The 24,311-nt window shown below is 39.7% G+C and overlaps 2 protein-coding genes across 9 annotated transcripts; one reads left to right on the top strand and one right to left on the bottom strand.

Moving 5' to 3' along the window:
- The first annotated feature begins 7 nt into the window (after nt 1-7).
- On the top strand, nt 8-23,050 carry LOC6533560 (SCY1-like protein 2). Of its 8 annotated transcripts, XM_015194661.3 has the most exons (19): nt 8-190; nt 649-774; nt 891-989; nt 3,630-3,785; nt 3,874-3,994; nt 4,090-4,185; nt 4,420-4,565; nt 5,066-5,196; nt 7,824-7,938; nt 8,316-8,461; nt 9,434-9,587; nt 9,975-10,151; nt 10,204-10,276; nt 11,015-11,151; nt 11,220-11,433; nt 13,345-13,598; nt 14,398-14,457; nt 17,219-17,398; nt 20,547-23,050. In XM_015194661.3, the coding sequence occupies exons 1-19, from the start codon at nt 8-10 to the stop codon at nt 20,571-20,573; spliced, it is 2,595 nt and encodes an 864-aa protein (XP_015050147.1). In that variant the 3' UTR covers nt 20,574-23,050. The 8 variants fall into 8 exon arrangements, with proteins under 8 accessions (XP_015050147.1, XP_039230314.1, XP_039230312.1 ...); XM_039374380.2 differs by having other exon boundaries at nt 17,219-23,050; XM_039374378.2 differs by lacking the exon at nt 14,398-14,457 and adding an exon at nt 16,480-16,497 and having other exon boundaries at nt 17,219-23,050.
- Nucleotides 22,805-24,022, bottom strand: LOC6533561. The gene is made up of 4 exons (XM_002094235.4): nt 23,687-24,022; nt 23,421-23,628; nt 23,265-23,358; nt 22,805-23,204 (listed from the first exon to the last, which is right to left on the bottom strand). Exons 1-4 carry the CDS (start codon nt 23,871-23,873, stop codon nt 23,055-23,057), a joined length of 639 nt encoding a protein of 212 aa, XP_002094271.1. The 5' UTR covers nt 23,874-24,022; the 3' UTR covers nt 22,805-23,054.
- Nucleotides 24,023-24,311: the final 289 nt, after the last annotated feature.

A 24,311-nucleotide genomic window follows, 5' to 3' on the forward strand; every position in this document is an offset into this window, starting at 1 on the left:
CGATGGTATGCCCGCCGGCACAATGTTTGCCAAATTCAAGAGCACCAACGTGGCCGCCTCCACAGCCACTCAAGCAGTCGCCGATGGCAATCCCATTACGCAGTACTTCGAAATCGGCAAACCGGTGGCCTGTGCCGGCCCAGAATTGGTGTGGCGCATCCATGATGCGTACCGCAAGAGCGACAACAAGGTGAGTGTTTCAAGCCAGTGGCATTTTTGGCCAAATTGCGATGTGGGTTTCATCTTTAAGGTGAAAAGGGAATTTTCAAGAAATCAATAACATGCGTTTGGGAACGCTTTAATTTGTTTCCTTTGATGTTGCAAACAGTTACCCCACAAAATATTTCACAACTCAATTAAAATTTCTTGAAGTGATTTTAAATTTTACCTGGCAGGATTATCAAAAAAGTATCTAAGAAATAATATTTGTCCTACCTCAAGCTTAATTTTAAAATATATAGCTTTCAAGTGGGATATCCCAGATTTTTGATTCTCATAAGCCAAGCTTGTGGAATTAAAAATATAAAAGTTCATGCCACTTTCAAATACTTTTTGATTCAAGTTTCAGGACGTAACGTTGCAAGGATAACACCACACGCTTTATCCTTGCAACTCTTTTCTTAACGTAATTGCATCCCCGTTTCGCAGGAATGTTCGGTGTTTATATTCGAGAAGAAAATTGCGGAGAAGATGCACAAGCCGCGTCGCAAGGAGACCATAACGGAGTTGCTAAAGAGTTCGGTGAAGACACTGGAGCGCTTCCGCCATCCGCGGGTGAGTGTGACCTTCGGCGCCCCCCTTTCCCCCGCTGCCGCCCCCAATCGATAATTACTTTTCCAGTAAGATCCTCTCATACCCGCACCCTCTGGGTTTTTGTTCTCGCCCCGCAGATACTACAAATCTATCACACGGTCGAGGAAAGTGCGGATACGCTGGCCTTTGCCTCGGAGCCCATCTTCGCCAGCCTCTCGAATGTCCTGGCCTTTCACGTGAGTTTTTGGCCACAGTTTTAGTTGCCCGTTGTCCGTTATCCATTGTCCGTTGTCCGTTGTCGGTTGTCCGTTGCCAGTTGGCAGTTTGAGTTGCTGACAGCGACACGGACATGCAATTTGTGCTGTCGCCCGGCTGCCTTTCAGTCCTCCATTGGTTAAGGCCTTTTTTCTGCCCGTTTACGCTTTTTACTGCTCGCACACGGAACAAAATGAATAGGTCATCGCATTAAACCTTCTGTTTTCTGTTTGCTAGAAAAAAATGTGTTTGCATATGCACGTTTACCCCAGAATGACACACTTTAAATGTTAATTATTAGTTGTTTTTTTACAATAATTGTGTCAACAAATATTTTAGTTGATCAGTTGAGATTAACAAATATTCAGTATTAAATCTCTATTTATTTTATTGATTTCTTTATTCCTTGTATTATTTTGCGCATACATCAAAAATCGTTTTTATGCACCAGAGTCAGACTAGTTACATAGATTTTTTCGCAGTGCAAGTCCACGGCCACTGGGTGTTCATCTAGAATTTCCCATGCAGAGCAAAACAATGTTTAGACTGTTGGGTTGATTGTGGCACTGTTTTTGGTGTTGCTGCTGCTGCTGCAGTGGATTTTGCTCGCTCCTGTGTTTTGTTAAAGTTTCTGCAGGCCAGCGAAGTGCATAGTTTGACTTTCAGTACAATGGCACAGTGGGCGGGGCATGGGAAGCAGGGGGCGTGGCTCTTGGCTAGTGGTTAGTGCAAAACTTGCCAACTGATGGGTATGCATGACAGAAACACAAGCGCCAGCTCTCGCACACAACTAAATCGAATTACACACACGGCCAGTCTGTGTCTGTGTGTGACTGTGTGAGTGTGCTATTGCGATTGTGAATGTGTGCGTGTGTGTGTGGGAAAGTTTACGCTGCCAAGATTGAGTCAATAAAGAGCTTCAGTTGGTCCGCACAGCTCGGAAATTGATACGCACACTCACACACACTCACTCATCGTGCGTGTCACAACTTAAAGGTGGTTTCAGCCACGATATTGGATTATATTAGTTGCTTAACTCAAATTAATTTTGGTATAAACAAAAAGTTAGGCGTTGAACTTACGATATTGGGCTGTCGGTGGATATTCGTTGGTCATTTAGTTTTTGTTAGAAAAGAAGAAGTAGTTTTCACTATTTGCAGTACACGTTTCTAAGGCTAATCTTTTGCCTAAACAGTATTTTTTATTATAAAGATTTTATTTTTTTTTGCTTAGAAAACTCCTTATAGTGTTGAAACGCACTGTATCCCGCCTGTTTAGATTCGTATCGAATCAACAACAGCTCCTCCGTATACCCACATAAACAGCTGAAGAATAACCGAAAGAACAGAACCTCCTGCATAGTTTTTAGTTTCCATGAAAGTCGATTCGAGTTCAATTACGTTGAAAATTGCAAAAAAGGTAAAACGCAAAGCACTCACATGCACAAACAAAACAAGAGAGAACGCTATAGTCGAGTTCCCCGACTATCTGATACCCGTTACTCAGCTAGTGTAAGTGCGAAGGACAGTTTTTGGCGGTTTGTGGGCGTTAGAGTGGGCGTGGCAAAAAGTTTTTTTGCGAAAAGATAGAAATTTACAAGACTAATACAAAAATGAAAAAATATCAAAACATTTTTCAAAAGTGTGGGCGTCGCAGTTTTGGGCGGTTTGTGGGCGTTAGAGTGGGCGTGGCAACATGAATCGACAAACTTGCGCTGCGTCTATGTCTCTGGAGTCTGTGTGCTTAGTCTCAACTTTCTAGCTTTTGTAGTTCCTGAGATCTCGACGTTCATACGGACAGACGGACAGACGGACAGACGGACAGACGGACAGACGGACGGACAGACGGACATGGCCAAATCGACTCGGCTATTGATCCTGATCAAGAATATATATACTTTATATGGTCGGAAACGCTTCCTTCTGCCTGTTACATACTTTTCAACGAATCTAGTATACCCTTTTACTCTACGAGTAACGGGTATAACAATCGAAAAATTGGTAAAGGAAAATCCATTGGAAAAACAAATAGCCAAGGTCGTGAAAGCAGCAGAAACACGATAGATTTGAATGGCTTATCAGCAAATGCAATGCCTTTGAATGGAAATTTAAAGGTCCTGAGCTGAAAGTAGTTTGCCATCCAAACCGAGGATGAAACTAATTTAGGGACATCCGACTAGCTTATTTCATGATCTGGCCCTAACTCTCGACGTTGGGATATTTTTTAAGATTTTTGTAGGTTTAATATACATATGAATTATAATAATAACTTTATTTACAAACTTAGATGGTAAAATACTTTAGCTATTATTGTCGAGGCGATATTAGATCCCCCTTATGTTTTCTGCTTAAAGTGTTGTTTTAAGATTTAAAGTTAATATTATTATCTTTATTTTACATACCTATAATTATTATTATTTTATTATAATTATTTTTAATTAATTATTATAATTTTATACCTATCTAGTGAATTCAATGCAGTTATATAAGAAGCATATAAACCTATAAATTCTAAGAATAATTTAATAGTACTTATGTACTTCCTGCTCTAATTGACTTTGAGCACCTGCGATTCATTTTAAATTGTTTAAAAATTCTAAACGCAAATTTCATATCGTGTAGGAGTCGAAAACCTATGAGGCGACCAATGTGGCGCCGGCGGCGGGTGGAGCAGCTGCGTCCCAGGCGCAGGCGGCGGCGAACACCTTGCCCCAGCGACCGGCCCATGCCAAGGAATACAATTTCTTGGACATGGAGCTGAAGTATGGCTTTCTCCAGGTGAGTGGCACCTTGCTGTTTGCGCGGCAAATCAGGAGGACAGGTGGCGTGACCCAAGCGATTTGCTACCATTTTCTTTATTTTCCAGCTGACCGAGGCACTGGCGTATCTGCACTATTCCGGTCACGTAATTCATCGCAATGTGTGTCCATCTTCTATACTAATAACCAAGCGCGGTATCTGGAAACTGGCCGGCATGGAATATGTGGGTGAGTGCGATCTTGGTCTGGGCTTAGGAGTCCAAAATTGAAATGGATTGGCCAGGTCAGCAATTTGTATTCATATTCACATATTCGGATTGCAGAGAGAATGAACGAGAACGATTTGAACAGCTCCATTCCGTGTCCGCCGTGGAGCAATCGGGTGTCCAAGATGGCCCAGCCGAATCTCGACTTTATGGGTGAGTAAATACAGATTGACCAAGGCCTGTGGCCTCTTAATTTGTTCTGTTCAAGTCAGCAGAAGTAAGCATCATCTATTAGGGAATATGGGTCAAAACCAATGATATGTCATGTCTACTTCTTTGGCTTGGATTTAGTAGATTGCCTACTCAAGTGTTATTAAACATGAATTTTTGATTGAAATTGGTCATAAAACTATTACTCTGTTTTTTTCTAAAATCTACCCCGACTAGCTCCCGAAACTCAGTCAACGTCCAAGTGCAGTTTGCTCAGCGATATGTTCTCGCTGGGAATGGTGATCTGTGCGGTCTTCAACAACGGCAGACCACTGATACAGGCCGGCAACTCCACCTCCAACTATGCCAAGCAAATGGAAACGGTGGGTAAACAATTTCTAATTTCTGAATGCCCGGCAAGCGATGAACTTGAAGGGAAGCGAGGAAAAGCTTGGTAACTTTCAGGGGGCAGCGACAAGTGCCAATTGGATGGATGAAAAGTTTTTGAGCTGAACGCAAAACGCTTGGATGGGCTTGTTTGCGCGCTGTAATTAGATTCGCAGCTTTGTCAAATGCAAATGTAATCAAAAAGTCCACTTGAAACTCTAATTATTTTGCCACTTGTGCGGACAGGTGACGGAGCAGCAGCAGGAGTACCAAGTACCAGGATTCAACAGCAGCAGCAGCAGCAGCAGCATTTATCCCGCGGGCGCTAGTCATTAAAACTTTTCGTCCTGTCCCGAGCATTTGGCTGTAGCTTTCGAAAGTACCCAAGTGGTTTCCAATGTTGTGGCAAAGTTTGTTTCGTTTATGCTTATGAAGAGTTTTTGGCACCATCATCCCTCACCATCTCCATCTCAATCTCCACCTTCCCCGTTTTCAGCTGGATGATCTGGTCCACAAGTTGATGCCCAGACTGCCAATTGCCCTGCAGGAGGCCACTTCGCGGATGGCCAGTCGAGATGCAACCGCCAGACCGACCGCCCAACTGCTGCAGCTCATCAAGTACTTCATGTGAGTGGCCAAATTAATTAAGTTCCAGCTAAGATGGCAAAGCAACGGGAAGCACTGCAAACTGTGTGCCAATTTGCCCACTTGCGTTCAAAGTTGCTGTTTCTGTTGCTGTTTCTGTTTGTGTTTGAAATGAAATTGACACCTGTTGGGAGCACACATCCACACACTTCCTAACCCCGGCGACACGCAATCTCTAAGCCAATTTGTACCTGTAGCTGAAATTCAATTGAAGGTTTCATTTTTTTCCCCCAAGTTGCCACGTTCTACCGCCTTTCCTACCAACCAACACACGCACACACTTTAATTACGTCTGTTTGCCAAATGAGAGCGGTAATCAGACCTGAAAGACCTACACAATGCAAAGCGAATAGTAGCTGTGCACTGGGAAAAATTTATTGTAAGAAGTTAGGAAAATATTAATGAAGTAGTGCTGCTAAATTCGAGATCTTTTTCTAAATATATACAAAAGTAATAGATTATTAAGGTAAATAAAATGTGCGCTGAGTTGTCACAACACTTGAAAAAATTTCAGCACTTAAGAATTTGCGTTATCTAGAAATTTTAACAAATAATACAATCAAAGTCCGTGCTCCTATATCTCTTATTGGAAAGTACCTATAATGTTTTAAAACTTGCAACCGAAATGTTCTCATAGTATAAAAAAGCCAGCATTTTTAAGAGCTGAAGAATTCTCGTATATTAATTTAGTATTATGACGATAGGAGTGATAGGTGTTAAGTATATAAAAGACATACATTTTTTTTTGAAGCCATAAATGTTTCGACTTTAATCACAATAATAACCTTTTATTGAGTAAGAGTAGCGAGCTCCTCAAGTTTCTCTGAGTGTAAGGCGTCGCTGCTTTTCAGCTGATTGTGCTGTGGTAGTTGAGCTGGAGTGGCACTGCCTCCTCCAGCCAAGCTGACTGACTCTGGGATTTATGACGACAGCAGCTGTTGCGTTGCCCTGCCTCCCATTGAGATCTGAAAAAGGGGGGACGGCGACGTGCCGCGTTTAGACAAACAAAGCCAAAGACGATGGAGATGGCAATGTAGATGGCAATGGCAATGGAGAGGTGGCGACTGAAGTGGCTGCACAGAGCAACCGAAGCATGAAGTACATCAGTGATCAGCTAGGGAATACCGCATCCTGTCTGCAGGATATATGCCCCATAGGTGGATTGAATGTAAAGCAGCGCAAAACGTTGGCAATTGTGTGGTAATGCTGCTGCTATTGCACTGCGAATTGATGCCACATTCATTGGCTGTTCATAAAAGCAATTTCATGGAGTATGGATGGGTCAAGATGGTGCTTGTTTATTCAGCTTACTCGTTTACAAAAGCTGATTGCTTTTGCTGACCTGATTGCTTAAACCGAACTAGTTTCCTAGTAAGGAATCATTTCATGGATCTCTTACTTAAACTTGAAAAACTCTGTTGTCTGATTTTATTGATTAAATTCTAAAATAAACTTGCTTACAATACTTAATATTAAATGTGTTAGTTATTTATAAATGTACATTTATTTTTGTATTTTATGGTTTTATAAACTGTCTAGACTTATTATCTTTATTTATTATTTGTCCTAATTACTCGCCACAATTATGTGCGCTGGAATCCAACCCATATACCCCCTGCTACCACCTACGCAGCTAAACGCGCTGTCAGCGGCAACAGGGAAGGCAACAGCATGCTGCTCCATCAGTTTTGCCTGGCTGCTCCACCGGCTCCACCGGAAAAGCACCAACGGCATCAGAATCTCAGTCATCTCGACATCTCCATATCTCCATCCCCATGCCATCCTTATCCGCGTGCCGCCTCCTTTGTCGTTGTTAGTCATCCAGTCAGTTAGTCAGTCAGGTTGGTGGCAGCACTTTGAAGTTAATTTAAATGTTGTCAACATTTTCTGCGTTTTTAGCAGCGTATGCAAATGGCTCGAGTGTCTTGGCAATCAGTGGCAAGCTAACTTTCCTCCATTTAAGCTCAAGTAGGTGATTTAAAATGGAGTTTTTCCGCTTGGTCGATTGCCCTGATTAAGTCGACAACCGAGAGAGAAGCGATATCAACTGGTCCACGCGGCGTATACGCAATGTGATTTGATTTCATTGTTTAACCGAGCGAAACTAGAAACAGCGTCGTAATGCTCGCATTTATTTGCGATTTGTTGAAATTTTACGGCATTCAGCTGTTTGGTGCCTGATAAACGGGCATTGAAAATGATTACCAATGCGGGTCGAAAGTAAACACTTTTTGGCAATTAAATTTCAGCAATTTGATTTACATAACAATGAAAAGTATTTCGAATTCCATTTTAGAAAGTTGGTGGCGCCAGTCCGTCGGTTTTGCGGGGACTTAATATTTTAATTTCAGTGGCACAGAGATAAATATTGCCTTTGGCTTATTTTTTGTGGGTTTTCCTGTGGCATTTCCACTCGGTGTTGCCTGCAGCTTAATGTTTAATTGATGCCATTTACCAACTAATCCGCGCTACAATTAAGCACTTAAAGCAATTGCACAACATTTTCTTATTTCGTATTTATACATTTTCATAAAAAGTGTGGACATAAGGAAATTTAATTTGTTGCCATTGAAATTAATGTTGTCGTATTTTCATTTCGTGTTTCTCAGCGATACGCCTATAAACGCTCTGAAATTCCTGGACGTGGTCAACATGAAGGACACGCAGCAGAAGTCCCAGTTCTACAAGACCACCTTGATCGAGGCCATGCCGATGATACCACGTGTAAGTTGGTCCAGTAGCTCAGCCACTTCTGTCCACCGGAAACGGATGCAGTCCGTTGGACGAACATTTTTTGGCCAACAAACTGGCAGCACATTAATCATTAATGGCGTCAAGTTGAGCGCTTTACGGCCAAACAATTTGTGAATTACGAGCCGTTTTATGTCGGTTGCAAAAATGTTGCCGACTGTTCTTTTGTTTTCCATTGAGTTACGAACGGAAGGAGTCTGTCACTTCTTTCTTTCTTATTTTATTTTATTTTATTTCGCCTATTGTCTGATGGCGCCTAATGATGGTTTAGCATTGGCAATTGAAATGACATAGACTGGTTAATGACTTACCCGCATTTCGCCTTCAAATTTGTCGTTTGTTGTCCATAGAAACTCTGGTGGCAGAACATCTGGCCCATGCTCAAGTCCGAGATCAACAATAACGAGGTCCTTGCCGCAGTCCTGCAGCCGGTCATGCTCTTTGTCCAGGAAGCCACGCTCACGGAGTACGACACCCTCATGGCGGCCACCATGAAGTAAGTAGTCTTATTTATAGCCTATTGGAAAACGAGGGCAATGCTATTGAATGCCCGTCTGTCAGGCCACAAATAAAAAGCCAGCTTTCAGTCTTTATCGCGACCGAAGAGGCTCTTAAAAATAAATATAGTGGTCAGACGGGGCTTTATTTAAAATTCATTGGTTGCAAAACAGGGAATTAAGAGCTGCATTGAATAGAAATTAATATATACATACGTTTTGCTATTTATATTATATTCAAACAAATCGAAAAGCAATGAATATAAAGGTTTTATTGAAATAAAACAAGCGTAATTAATTCTTTAGCATTCTCTGCAGTTCAAAGCTCAGGTAAAATGAATAATAATTGTAAAAATATTCAAAGCATTAGTTACTTCTTTAGAAAAATGTTTGAAAGGCAGCAGAATGGCAGCCACTTAGACAGTTAACAAGTGGATCCTTTCTATTCCATATTATGGATACTACTAAAGACAGTCCGGCTTAAAAAGTTTCTCAATCGTGTCATTTCTCATCTGGAATCCCTTCTGTTCTTGTCTAGCGATGAGAACTTTTGTGTTTGAACAATTGAAAAACTTTCGCGACACTTCTTTTTATGTTATTCAATTTTCATGACGTTTTATTGCGCCCACTGCGACAGGCGACAGTTCTTATTGTAATTTATAGAGCTTGACTGGGAAACTTTCTCCGGGTCCTAGAGAAGGGGGCGTGGCAGGGAGAGAGCCCGGAGTGCTCACCTTTGGTGGTGAGCCGTACATAAATTAGTAAAACACACAAAGGCCCGCACCAGAGAGTTCACTACTTTGCCGAAAGTTGGCGACAAACTTTGTGGCCACTTGTAAGACGCTTATTGACACCCGGGCCATGAGAGAGAAAAGAAAACTTTTCACACGCATTTATATTTAGTAATTTCCAAGTGATATATATCGTTGAGAATGGCTTTGCACACTAATCAAATCTGTGATGTATCCTAGAGTCATCTACAATACACCGAAATCCATTCAGGCCAGCGTCACAATACTTGAGAATTTGCATTTGATTATCGAGAAGACGAAACCGGAGGATGTCACCACAGATATAATGCCCATGTTGTTCTACTCCTTCGACGGCTCCACGATACAAGTGCAGGTGAGTGCTCCACTCGGATATGCAAATCACTCCCAGAACTCCGGGAAATGCAAATGGAAATGGGTTGGCGGAGAGCTGGTTGTGTAATTACGGCAGCAATTTCTTAATTAACTGCGACTCAGAAGCTGACTCAGAGCACAAAAGTGCCCAAGCAAGTGAATTTGCATTTTCTTTGCGGGGGAGGGAAATTCAAATTCAATAAATGTGGAAAAAATGTTGGGCAACCAGAAAAGTCAGCATTCCCATCGGTTAGGTGCTGAAATTGTGTAATTGAAAAACTGACTTTAAATGGTTTCTTATATTAATGTGTAAAACACATTTATGAATTGGTATATTCCATGTATGTTTAATAATATTTAATTAATATATTTTACATTCCGCACACAGAGCGCCGCCGTGGTGGCTGTGGCCAATGTGTTTGATAGCATCGATGAGCTCTCCATACGCCGCATGGTCCTGCCCAAGGTGAAGCAGGTGTTCGAGAAGAACATAACCGATCCGAAGATTGTGCAGAACGTGCTGATGTGCATCGAGCGAGTCATGGACCGCATGGAGCGGGCACAGGTGAGTCCTCCGGAATCCAATTTTAACATATATCATCGCATCTCTGTGGCAGGTTATGGATGAGGTTCTGCCGCTGCTGGCGAACATTCGCATTCCCGATCCCGATATCATCATGCGTACTGTGCGTAAGTTGACACACAATACACTCTCAGTTTTGTTGTTGTTTTTTTAGGCCATTATCGAAAACTAATTAAGGTGCATGAAACACAATTTTCCCCATTGGCCCAGTGCGAACAATGCAGATTTACACGAGTTTATCTGCATGCTAGCATGCATAAATACAAATTGCCCACAGAGATTTACTTTGGATCGAATTTCCCACAGGCTGACAATTTGATTTAGTTCTCTGCAAAAAGGGGGAGCTTAATTGTTAACAGATGGTTGGCTTTATTTTATAAACAAACGGATTTGATTACTTACTGATTTAGTGCGACAAATATTTTCATTGAGATGACTTTCAATGTTTCTTAAGCTTGGGGGAAAACTGGGATTTTCCATTCAATTAAGATTGATTAAACGTGCCTTTAAACTGCATCTTAAGTAATAAATTGAGCTTGTGGTTTAAATACTATGTTTGCAACAAACAGGCGATATGAGTTAATTGTTTGAGAATGTTTTCTTAAAGTTTATAAATTTACTTAAGTGGGATTGCACAGAATAGTTTAACTTATAAGATTTAAACGAGTCATACACACTTAACTACTTTTGAATGCGTATAATTTATTTTTTACTTGCTTAATTCATGACTTAATCCATAAACTCCTCTTTAGGTAGCAATGTTTAAATACTTTCCACATTGAAAGCTATAGTGATTGTTAACAACATAAAGCCGAGTAATAAGCTTTTGCAATTAAACTTCCCAGGCATCTACCATAAACTGTTTGTGGACAAAACCTACGGACTGACCGTGGAGACGATGGCCACCAATGTGCTGCCCCTGCTCATTCCGCACACGGTGAATCCCTCACTCAATTTCGAGCAATATTGCTACCTGCTGGAGGTAAGTATGCCTGGGTAGTTACTTTGGCTTGAAAGTTACCCAACTAATGGTGTTCATGGTGTTTACAGGTGCTGCAGCAAATGCTGGAGGCCATCGATCGGCAGCAGAGGAACAAGTTGAAGTTGGACAACCTGTCGATGGCCTCGCCGGAACGCCACCGCACCCTGCGTCACCAGTTCTCCACGGACAATATGAATGCGCCACCCTTCAACATTCCCAACTTGCGCATAGATCAACGCAAGACGTCCAGCGCCGAGGACATGGCCCGTAAAAACTCTGGCGGTGAGTGGATCCTTCGAGTTCTAAATATAGACATCTACATTTAGTCTGGCTGAATTTAGTCTGGGTATAGAAAACATAGACAACGAGATGAATTATTCAAGAATTTATAGGTTGTCTTACAATATGTGTTTCGAATTTGGCCATGTAACACAAGTTTGATATATACACAATACTTGTGCTAACTAAATACAGAAATACGTGGAAATAATATATCTGGTTCATTTATAATAAATTAGGCAAACTTACAATCGAACGCAAATACATATTACTAATGCCCCATTCATAATTAATGCACAAACTAGTGAAAAGTACACAGAATGTAGCTACCAAGACTTATGGGTATCCTTAAACATGTATAGATTTGGCCAAATGTTCAGGACTCCTGGCCCACTTGGTTTGTCGGTTGAGTGAGTGGCCGCCTGTGGGCATGTGTAATTGGAAATTTCGTGGTGATTTCAATTTGATAGTCATCGAACGTGACAGGAGCCGTTTGTTCTGGCCACTAATCAGCCGGGCTCCTTCGACGGTCGACGGCCATTGTGCCGGTTATTTAATTGTATTATCCTGGCCATGATAATTTTATAATGATGAACATGCAAATCAAAAGCACCGCCCGGAGCCGGCTATTATCGGTCATGGAAACACAGGCTGCACTGCCTAATGAACTTTCGACATAATTATGATTTATTATGATGGCCCCAATCGCCGGCAGACACGAGGCAGCTCAGCCAAGTTTACTTCACCCTCACCCACTGCACCCGCTGAAAATTTTGCCACTGCCACTGGGATCAGAGCCACCTCAAACCTGCCACTTGCTAACTTCCACCTTACCACCCGTCTATTGCTGCTGCATATTGCCACTTAAAAATTACGAACAAACAAGGTCAGACCGCATTCATGAATTCTGAATGTCGAAAGTTGTTTAATCCTTGAAAGCAGCAAAAAAAAAGGCTTGCAAATCAGGGCTTTTCAAATCTTAAATCTTAATCTCTTAAAGCCTGAACAAAAATGATATGTAACTACTCGAAATGATAAAATATTTAAATATTCTCATTCAATTTTACCGCAACTAACGAAAGCTAACTTAAAAGTTTTAGTTTCAAATTGTCAATCTATTAATTGGTTTATTGCCTTTTGATTCATATAACTCATACGACCTGTGCGCCCAAGAAACTTGTTCTTTACTGCGGATTCTTAATATTATTAATATTTTCGGAAGTAATAATACTACTATTATAAGTAAAGAAGTATATTAAAAGTACTCTTTAACCAAAAACCACGAAGGTCCACTTTAATTTAACAGTGAATGCAAAGTGATTGATGCAACCTTGACAATTGCCATGAATTCAAGTAAATCATTCTCGGCACAAATTGGCTTGGAATGGGAATGGAAGTGGGTAGCTCCCTGCTACCCGCTACCCGTTGGGCCAAGTCAGGTGCAGCGGCCGCAACCGCAAAATGTGCGAATGTCCTTGGCAGTGACAGAATCCCAGGCGTCGGAATCCTTGGTTGGCTGCGACTCGAATTTTCGGTTTGTCGGCTTTTTGCTCTGACTGCGGTCCCGACGTCATCACAAGGTACGTGCCTGTGTTTTAGGGCCTGACCGCGACCATTATTAGACTTAATTAGCCCCAAAGCACACGGCCTGGTGTGTCAGCGTGATGGTATCTGGTGAAAAACAGCATATAAGCGAAAAAATTGCACAGGCACACGGTGAAACAATTCTACTAATTAAAACAATATATATACAAGCTAACAACCTATATCAAACAAGGTTCCTAGCGAAACTTTCCAGCAATCCAATATAAAATCGTTAAAAAATCAAATAAATATCATACATTTATTCTCTATTTATTACATATATTTATATATATTTGTTCTCCGTGTACTGTATCCTTTTTTCTTCTGCAGGCTCCGGCATGCTGGGCGGCTGGTGGTTCGGCTGCTCTCCCTCGTCGCCCGACAGCAATTTCCTGCGCGTGGGCAACGTGTTCCCCAACCGGCGACTGTCGGACAACACGCTGATGACCCCCAAGATCCGGATAGCTCCGTCGTGCGCCTCCTCGCCGGGCGGTACTCCTGGCAGCGGGCTGCCGACTCGACGCCACTCGAGCATTGGGCCGCAGGAGCGCCGGGGATCCACCATCAATTTGTCACCGCCAACTGTAAGTTGTTTGTGTCTGGCTCGGCACAGGGTTTCAGTTTCATTTTTGGTTTCAGTTTCAGTTTCGATTTTTGGATTTTATTTTTGCTGTCCCCTTTGGTTGCCATTCATTTTGTGGCCGCCATTGTTTATTGTGGTTTTTTCACCCGTGCCTCTCTGATTTATTTATGCCCTATTTTCCGCGTTTGCCATTCGATTGGCCACAGCGTCGGCCACAAAAGGCTTACCATTATTTGACTTTCATTGAGATTTTATTTGATGTTCGTTATGTGCGCCCTGTCGCTTCTTTGTTTCCTTGGTTTGGCTTTTCCAGCAGCTCATGTGCCCGCCGAACTACTCTGTATACTACTGCTATTACTACTATTATATATATAGCCATATAGCCATATAGCGCATAGAATAGCGTTTATCGTGTTTACTACAGTCTACAGTTACAAAGTTCAAAGTTCTAAGTTCTCAGTTCTCAATGCGAACATCGCCCACATGACTATGTACAAAACCAAACAAGAAACATTCCGTTCTGGGTTTAAGTTTTCTCTCCTTGTTTGGTACTTTCATTTCCGATCTGATCAGTTATGAATGCGATTATGTATAAGCTCATTTCCTCCCCGTAACCGCAGCGAAGTATACATATCACAGATGCTCTAACACACACTCTCTTATATCTTATCTCGCCCCGATCAAAACCGATCAATTAAACACGTTACAACAAAAATTTAAAATATAATATAAACAATCTACGGTGCTTTCGGTGTCTTCGTGATCGCCACGAATTCTCTTTCTCCATCCAATAAATATAGTACGGTGCCCGCGGTAGCTCTGGATCGAGTCTATCGGTGCCATCGACTTCGGTCTATGTTGTAAGTCTAAAAAACAAAGCAATCCCAGTTTTGTGAATGCGGTTCTACAGTGAACGTTGCGAGCTTCGACCAGGTCGAAGATATGATACCCTTGAAGGCTGTTATTGAAATCAAAACTAATTAATTGCTCTGTCTTCTAAAAATCGCATTTCATTTAAAATTATATATCTACGATAGGCTACTACTGTGTTAATCTACTAGAATGCTTCCACATGTTTTAAAAATCAACAAAAATGAATATATCATTGTATATTATTTTTAGAAAACTTGCACTAATAATTTCAAAACTAAAGCCTTGTTCCGCAATAATGAAAGCCATTCAAGGGTATAAGAGACCACCCAAAAACCAAGTCAGGCCTATCTGAACCGATTCGTTTGCCATTCTTGTGGGCGTTTGTCGGCAGCACTTTGGGCCAACATCGAAATGGACTTTGTCTTGCCAAGTTGTTAACTGTCGTTTCATTGTTATCGCTGTCGTCTCCAAAAGCACTTCAAAGCCAACTCTCTGTCCTGTTAACCCACACACATACACACCGATTGCCGGCCAAAATGGCGAACGGAAGCCAGGGGATGCGTTTCCGTTTCCGCTTATGTGGCTCGCTCGCTCGCACTCGTCTCTCGCTGGCCTTTCTCGATATGTGCTCGTATTGTTGAGACTGCAACTGCAACTGCAACTGCGTTTGAATATGAATTTGACTTGCTGCCCAACTCTCTCGTTCTCGTACTCGTTATCGTTCTTGTGCTGTTACTTGGATGGAAAAACTGTTGCAAGAATATTTTACAAGTTTTATTTTCGAAATTTACATTACACATATGTTTTGTATAATTTTCCGTTTTTGAATTCGGTATATTTTGTGCATTTGCTGCGCTGCTGCTATCTGTTCCTCTACATGTACTCATCTCTGTCAGTTTTCGATATTATTATTATTTTTGTGTGGTTCTCGTTGAGTTTCAAGTTTCAAGCGTCCTGTTCTTCAACTTTAATACTGCCTGTACTTCCGTTCTCTGCCTCTGTCACTCTGGGATTGGGCGAAATAAAAGCCTATGCTAATATCCAGTGCGGTGTATATATAATGCAGTCGACTTTGTTCCGTTTCTGTTGTCTTTGGTGTTCTTGTTATGTTCTTTACCTATCCAACGTATTCTATTATTATTTCTAAGTATAAACGAAGTGTCTTCAGTGGGGGAGAGTATCGAAATAATAAAGTTTGGCAATGTAAATTTGATGAATGAATGACTTTTCAGCGAAATAATCAAATTGATGGAGGAAAAATCAATCAAATGGTGCGAGTTCAATAATGTGTACACAAATTGTAGCATACTTTTGAGGGCTTTCGCTTTAAGATTTAATTTGCTCTCAACAACAAATTCGTTTTATAGATATCAGTTTTCTTTTAAAAAATTGGGAAAATATAAAATATATTTTTTTATGAAAACAGAATAGTATTAACAGTCATTGATTGAGTGATAGACTCTAAGAAACTTATACAATCGATGGGATATAAAACATATAAAACAACAATTTAGGTTTATTATACTATACTATACCTATACTATAAACTTTATACTATACTATACTTCTTCATTAAATGTCCTGATCGTGCTCAGTGTTAATTTGATTTCGTTTCCATTTGACTCTTTTCATGTTGCGTTCGTATCAGAAAGAAACAAATGAAACACCAAATACCTCGTACACCTGAACACTAACACCACTATATCTATATATATATATATATACTATATGTATTTGTCTGACGAAAGCATTTGAAAGTACAATTGGAAAGTCCGATTTGTGTGGCTTTTTTGCTGTTGAATTTTTGAGCAACAGTGCTGTGAATTGATGTTAAACCGGCTTGTTTCTGTATTCAGCCGTAAAATGAAAACACAAAACACAAGACTGCGTTTATTTCATGTGTGTATATTTCCGTTCTTCATTTCATGTACGAACAAAAACAATATAATTGAAACAAAAATCGAAAATACGTATAATAAAAACAAAAATAAAAATAAAAAAATTCGCAGCTTGCACGGAGCATGATCGTGAGTACACGTTTCATAATTTCGTTTCAGAATTTTCCATTTAATTTTCTCTTCCAGTCTCTTTAACTCACTACCTATTTTCTCTGGCTCTCAACTATTTAAGGTCTAGACACGCACACACACAAGCAATCGGCAAACACACACACAGACGCACACCCACACACACAGTATGCTGATATTAAATTTTATGTTAATGTAATTTGATTTCATTTCATTTGCCCCGCCCACTCCTTTCATGTCTGCGAGGCGAAATTTGATTTGGAATATATGCATAAATACCCAAACGCATTGAGCCTTTTATGTACATATATACAAGCCCCCACCCGCCTATATACCCAATATACCCCATATATATCCTATATATTCACATTCAGTTGGACATTTCTGTGTTCTGCAATTCGTTAGTATCAATGTATTATGATTCGACCTTCTCCTGTCCGTTGATTGATTGAGTTCGAGTTTGGCTTTGTTTCATTGTTTGTTGGTTTGTTTGTTGGTTTGTTCGATTGTTTGTTGGTTCGTTGCACCATCAGCTCAATGTATACTATTTTGTCGGTAAGGCCTGGGTTCAGCCAACACACACCCACATCGCAGACTGTACCTGTACATAGCACAGAAACCAAAAGTGATTATAACTATATGTATAATCTCGATCCCGAACGCATCCGCTAAAGCAAATTGCAATGCACTTTGATGACAAGCCACAACTAATCTTCCAAAGAAATCTCCTTTATTGTACTCCCAAAAACAGGGTGGCTCCATGCCGAACACCTCCAGCAGTGTGCCATTCTTGCTTTCATCCAGCATGCAGTCGATAAGGTCACGCCGCCAGTCCACCGTCCTGTCATCGGGTCCACTCGGCTCCGGATCGGGGCTACTGCAGCAGCTGGGATCCGGCATGGTAAGACAATTAACTTCCGTATCCGGGACGGTTAGCCCGGTGCCGCTGTTGCGGGTAAATGGCACACGAAACAGCCACAGCCACAGCAACGTCCGAAAGTGTCCGTCACTCAATATCACATTCAGTCAATAATACGATCTGAACGAAATCGGCGAGGCTACGGCCAACGCCGATTCCAGCAGATACGGTTCAGCCAGCACCAGCAATTTCAATTACAATACCGGCTACAATTACGGCCCCCAAAGTTACGGGCCCCAAAGCTATGGCTACAATCTCAATCAGAGCCTCAACAATGTGCGTTACAAGGCCAAGCTGCGGAGCATGAATCTCAATCTCAATCCGCCACGGAACTAAACGGCCATGTCAATGAAAAGCAAAGATAAAAAAAACAATCAGATCGAAACTATATATGTATGGGTGCCATACACGAAATGGAAGCAAATCAAATAATGCAAGAGGGGCAGAGGGTAAAATGTAGCAAAAAACTAGACATACTCGTATATGCCAAATCAATGAATGATCGTACCTATGTGAGACCTACTATAACCTAGTCATACGTACTAATAACGCAAATCTTGATACTAAAACCAATACAATTACGAATTATCTAACTAATATTGATTATTGATATGCATACTTATAGAACTAATAGTACACAACTGTTGTTTTTTGGAGAATTTATTCAAGTCCTGTATTTGTATGTACCATAAGTGTTAATGTTGAAACATATCTACTTAAACAAAAAAACGTAACAGAGTTATCCATCACAAAGCCCAAATTGGCTACTAACAGCTACTATTTATCCTTATTGTTGATTGATATTATTAATTATCTTAGTTGTTGATTTGAAATCCCTGCCCAGCAACGAATAAGAGCAAAAACCATAACGACCACGTAAATTGTCAAATTCAATTGAAGTCATTGGAATATGAAAATTCAGAGAATACCCAGAATTTCCCATCCACATACAAACACTGCATGTTTGTGTGCTTAAATCCAAGTCCTTGATCCTTGTCGTCCTGAAAGTCGTGCTTGTAAATCCAGCGATAGTGTTATCATTGCCAAAGCCCACATTACCAGCTAGTTTAGCCTAAGCACCTGCACTTTGAATTTATCGGACTTGTGTCAGCTTTAAGGACATTTTCCCGCAGGGTAGTTAGTTGAAGCTCGCAGTTATATGATATGATAGGATAGTTACCATTAGACAACTAGTTTAAGTCAACACAGTTATGTTCGTGTACGTTGTGGAAATCAAGGTATTTTATTTTTATTATTATTACCTTCTATTCTATTAATTTTGTTAAGGTTCAAAAAATTAAAATTGCCCTTTTCGAAGTTCATAAAAAAAATTATGCATGGTTTCCTAGTTTGTTCTTGTATGTTAATTTTAAAAACTAAATTTTCTAATTTTGTATCACCAATTTAAACCAATACAGTTAGATATGCTTCCTTTTCCGCAAAAATCTAAACACAAAATGCATGATAAGAGAAATTGCTCCTAAGATTTTTCAGTTTAGGTTTCACTGGACTAAACAAATAACGAAGTGCTGAATCATAGGTGAAACAAATGCTTTTTCTGTAAATGAAACTTAAAACGAGCGAAGATGAAATAGAATATATAGAACCATTGAAATGCATGCGCCTGCAATTTTATGAGTTTTCTTAATCCAGTTGTACAATATCTGTGGTGTTCCTAAGTGTTTTGGAATTGACGTTTTCCATGGCATTGTGAATGTATCTGTACTACTTGACTTGCCATTTTACTTTCTGCCCATCTGAACTGCACTATATATATATATTCTGGAAATACAAAATACAACAGAGAAATGAGATATACAAAAGAGAGAACGAATGCTGAATACAAATCGAATTAAGCTGCTGATCACGGAGATATTGTAATATATATATACTCACATACTCACATATGTGTAAACTTGATTGATTGACTGACACTGAAGGCTTCAGAAGGCTGCTATACCCGCTCTCGTGCATACCTACTACTACTACTATATCGATCTGAACTATATGAATCTGTTAACTGACTTACCAGATCTTTATATGCATTTGTATTGTACTTTACTCTACTACGATTAAGTCGAATTTATGCGAATTTATTGTAACTGTTTAATGTACACTTGGCTATTGCACAATCAGTGTTGCTTTGACCCCTGACCTTCGATCCCCAAACCCAAAACACACCCAAAACACCCCGCTTTTGCATTTGAGATTTTTATTTTGCTTTCGCCGTACTTATTACTTATGATTATGATTCTACTTCGAAATGTGCCTTAAGAGTTCAAAGGTTCTCGCATTCCAAGTGCGTAGTGTGTAGATTGTGCGACAAATCTTAAAGAATATATACATACGATATACATTGTACGAGTATAACTAACTTGATGAGATCGATGAAGAGTAGCTACCGATACCTAGACAAGCAATGCTCGTGTAAGTCAACCAGAGAGCTCCGAAAGGTGAGAGGTCGCCGAGAGGTCACCGGAAACTCCTCCCGATAACACCCACACTCATCCACAATTGTACCTTAGTAGTAGTTTTGTAGTCACCCACATCCGGTGGTAATCCGACACAGACACGTACACCTAGCCCTAAGTGGACCCTAATTAGATGTTCGTAGTTTGCATTGCGTAACCAGTTGAACCCAATATATATACTATATATGTATGTGTACACCAGATCCCAGATTATCCAGATAATCCAGATATAAAACTCCAACCCGCCAATACCGGAAATAGGATCCAAGCCCGAGAATCGAATCGATGCATGACAACCGAACCCGATGTTAGTCCCATCTATTTTGCTAATACATATATATATTATATTCTAATCTTTATAATACCAATGTATTGTGTGTGCCCCCTTCTCTCTTCTTGTCTCCAATCATTTGCTGTTTTACCCGTATTCGTAATACCCGTAATATACGTTATATCCGTAACGGAGTGCGAGATACTTCGAAACCAAGTAGCTTCAGCAGTTCCCAATATATTTGCCCAGTAGCTAGATAATACCTAATTGTGTAACAATAACATAATACCAATAACAATACCAATAGCCTATGTATGTATTTTGAAAATCGTTTGAAGCCGAACAACCAGATTGATGGTCTATTTATCTTGCAACAACTCTATTACAGTATCAACTATTCTCCGGACGTAACTAAAGATACAGAAACGCAATCAGATAAATACATTCAAAAGAATCCAATTACTTTTTAATGCAATTTCGGTCCATTTATGAAACACCAGTAATCAACTTATACTATATTAGCGGCATAAATACTATATATGAAATTATGAAAATTGTAAACGTATACCAAGCGCAAGCATAACTAAGTATTTTCAGTCGAATCTCTAAATGTTGTTAGCCAATCAAATTTGATGTGACCAAAACAACATATTAATCCCAAAAATAATTGTAATTTATCAAAAACAAAAGTGTCAAACACAACCCAACAATCACCAAAAAAACACACAATCCAGATAAAAAACATATGAACACTATGCAGAATGCAATCAATTCCTAGAAATCCTAACTATTCTTGAATATATTTATTGTGAATGTTTACGCTAGGCAAAACAAAAAACATGTCAAATATACCTCTACGTGTCATTGAACTCGCCTATATCATACGAAAATACTCACTTAGTTTAAACCATATCACACTGCACGGGATAAAGAAGCAAGCATATATTGTGTGTTTATTTTGCTAACATCAATCAGAACGTTATTTCAATGATAAATATGCAATCAAATAGGCGAGAGAGAATCGTGTACCTACATACATCGTACCTAGCACCATAGAAATCAAACTTATCACAGAGCTTTACAGCAAACGCAATCAAAAACAAGAAAAAAACCAATGAATATGAATAACCTCGAATACGAAAGGGAAGTTTATTTTTAGCCAAGAACCTCGAGAGTTCCCGCCTGCGCTTTATAGTGATGAATCCCACATAAATATATATATCTCCACCCATCATCCAATCCATCAATATATATACACACTCTGATCAACCGGAATAAATAACTCGAAAAACACCCAAAACTACTACTAAGGTGAATACACGAATCCAACCCAAGGTGCACCGATCCAATGTCCACCGATCCGTAATAGAACCAGAACCAGTAATTACAGAAGCCGCTGTTCCCGAATGCAATCTCAAACTCAAATCTCAAAACTCAATCTCACATTTATAGTCAATTTGTATAGTTGGGCAGCTATATGCGTAAAAGTGTGGTAAATGGTAAATGGTATATGGTAAACTCTTGAAACTTTATATGGTGAAGACTCACCTATGTCATAGATGTATTCATTACGTAAACGGCAATTAAAGCGATTATTATTGTTGTGCTATGTTTAGCGGTGTAGAAAAGAAAACCGAAATTATATGAATTTATATATGTATACAAGCAAAAGCAGGACGAACTCTACCTGGGACACGATAAAACCTACTTTACTACATGATATGATATACATATGTATATTCTCTGAAACACACGAACGGAAACGGGACAATCAAAATTCAACCGACACTTATTCTATACCAACTATCAACTAACAAAACAATTACAATTTTAAGTTATATACGTTGTTGTGTTCGTTTGATTCGTTGGATCTGCATTTGGTTAATGCCAGCTAATCTGATCCTCAAACTCCAGCATATCCTTGCCATGCACCTGAAACTGCTTTGCATTTTGTTCGGTCGGAATTTGTTGTTTATTTCATCTTAGACAAGCATATCGATATGGTTTACTAGCGTTTAATTGTACGTATACATAATTAGATTTACTTAATTTTAATTAATGTTTACGTGACAAGACAGAAAACTAAAACCAAAAACACAAAAAAAAAACAAAAAAATTAATAACAAAATAAAACAAAAAGGGGAAAACCAAAAGCTCAAACTGGACTGAACTGAACATTTAAGAGTTATATTATGTACATTATTGAATTGCATTTGATTGTGTGAAGATCGTTTTAGTGAGAGTAACTGCGGTTAAACTTAAAGGGTATTATATTTGTATTCGAATTTGTATGTAACTCTGATCGTATGTACGTTATGTTATCGTAAGTGTACCATCCTAGATCCTCTAACGAATTGAAAATGAAGCCAACTCTGTCTCTTGTGATTCTATTGTGATGCTATGGGAGTCAAGCAGCACTCAACTGTTTTTATGCCTCTTAAAGTTTAAAACAAAGCTTATCGAAGCAAAACCAAAACTAAACTACCTATCTCTACTCTAGTCTATGCAATGCTAATTGGCAACCCGAACTATTGAAAACAATCATGCACAATAAATGTTATGCAATTGAGAGAATCCAAGGCCAAAGACCCACAACTTTTTCTTACACTACTCGAAGTAATTGTGTACAACTAAAGGAATTCTAGATTTTAAATGTGCTAAAACTGTTTATAGTCAAGTACTTAATTATGAGTGTAATTATCGAATATTAATACGTACAAAGATTGGGGCATTTGGCATAGTAATACTAATGTATAAACATGGGATCGATGGTTAATTGAAAATGGAATGGTGCAAATGCGTGTGACAATGTACGTATATAACAAAAATTGAATTTAAATGTTTAATAAATGTGTGGAAATGAATAAATGCGCTGTACTCAATTACACTCTACCCTCTACGTTAGCTTCTCGTCCAGGAAAAGTGGATCCAAGCTGCATTTTTGGCGCTGCTCCATGTAATCCAAGCTCTGGTGGTTATACAGGCGCTGTCCCATGCTGCGTGCCACATTGTCGGATTCGTCGGTGTTCGCCTCCTCTATAAGGAGCTGTTAGGACACGATTTTCTGGTTAGAAACTACTTTTAAAAGCTGAGCCCTTCTGCTCACCTCGATTTCCTTGGACAGAAATGCCTTGGTGCCATCACTCAACTTCTTTTGCGGCTGGCCCATCAAAGCGTTTTCCAGAAATTTGTAGGCCTCACTGAAAGAAGCATTACCATTATTATTACAAATACAAATAAATTAAATAAAAACCATTCCCACTTCAAGTCAATGCCACTCAGTTCCTCTGGCGATGGCTTTGTCTCATTTTGGATTATGGAGTTCACAGCGGCGGCTGCTTCGAATTCGCAGAGTTCCGAGAGTTTGGAGCTTTTCATGAGTTCCAGCCACTGAGTAATGTTGCTTAAGCTAACTGAGTCGCAATTCTTAACCATTTCCTCGCTTCTGCCAATCGTGGTGGCCACATATTCTGGAAAGGATCGTTGATATGCACTATTACTTTTTGCAACATCATTTGTGGAACTCACCAAGCACGGCGGTCGAATAGTTTCGATTTCGGTGCTTTGATGCTTCCAGCAAGGTCTGCTGAGAGTAGCCCTGCTTGTTGAGTTGCCTTTGCAGCTTTAGTTTCACATCCCTCGGAATGCTTGCACTTTTTACTGCGTCTTTCTTGCCGGAGTTTTCCGAATCCGGCGTAAGTTGTTGCTTGTCCATTTCCTTGAAAGTTTTGTTTACGTTTTCTTAGGGTGACCCTCTTTGGTATTTAAAATGTAGTATTTTTTATTCTTAGAGTATTGAGCTGTTTAAAAACAAATAATATTTGCAACATATCATCTTGCAAAATGTTTGTTTTATTTGTAAACTGTATATAATTGTAAATACTAAATAACTAAATATCGATAGAATTAATTGAATAGATTTAAGAATGAACGATAGTATCATCGATATATCGAATGTAGAGAAGGGATCGAGAAGTTGAAGGAGAAACATCGTTAATAAAGAATATATAAAATTGTTACAAAAATCAGGTGTGGGGTATATCCCAAAACAGTTATAATAAAGCAAGACTACGATGGAATATAGTGTTATTCTAAAAAAATCAAAAACTGAGTTAATTGACATTTTAAAAGCAAACGAAGTTTATTTTGGCGA

This window comes from Drosophila yakuba, chromosome 3L, assembly GCF_016746365.2.
Source record: "Drosophila yakuba strain Tai18E2 chromosome 3L, Prin_Dyak_Tai18E2_2.1, whole genome shotgun sequence".
Taxonomy (NCBI): domain Eukaryota; kingdom Metazoa; phylum Arthropoda; class Insecta; order Diptera; family Drosophilidae; genus Drosophila; species Drosophila yakuba.

Excerpts from the sequence above, each read along its gene's own strand:
- LOC6533561 (XM_002094235.4), bottom strand. The coding sequence starts at position 23,873 with ATGGACAAGCAACAACTTACGCCGGATTCGGAAAACTCCGGCAAGAAA. Across the intron at positions 23,629-23,686 it reads CTATTCGACCGCCGTGCTTG|AATATGTGGCCACCACGATT; the intron begins GTGAGTTCCACA and ends GATCCTTTCCAG. Across the intron at positions 23,205-23,264 it reads TTCTGTCCAAGGAAATCGAG|CTCCTTATAGAGGAGGCGAA; the intron begins GTGAGCAGAAGG and ends GTGTCCTAACAG.
- LOC6533560 (XM_039374380.2), top strand. The coding sequence starts at position 8 with ATGCCCGCCGGCACAATGTTTGCCAAATTCAAGAGCACCAACGTGGCC. Across the intron at positions 191-648 it reads ACCGCAAGAGCGACAACAAG|GAATGTTCGGTGTTTATATT; the intron begins GTGAGTGTTTCA and ends CCCGTTTCGCAG. Across the intron at positions 3,995-4,089 it reads GGCCGGCATGGAATATGTGG|AGAGAATGAACGAGAACGAT; the intron begins GTGAGTGCGATC and ends TTCGGATTGCAG.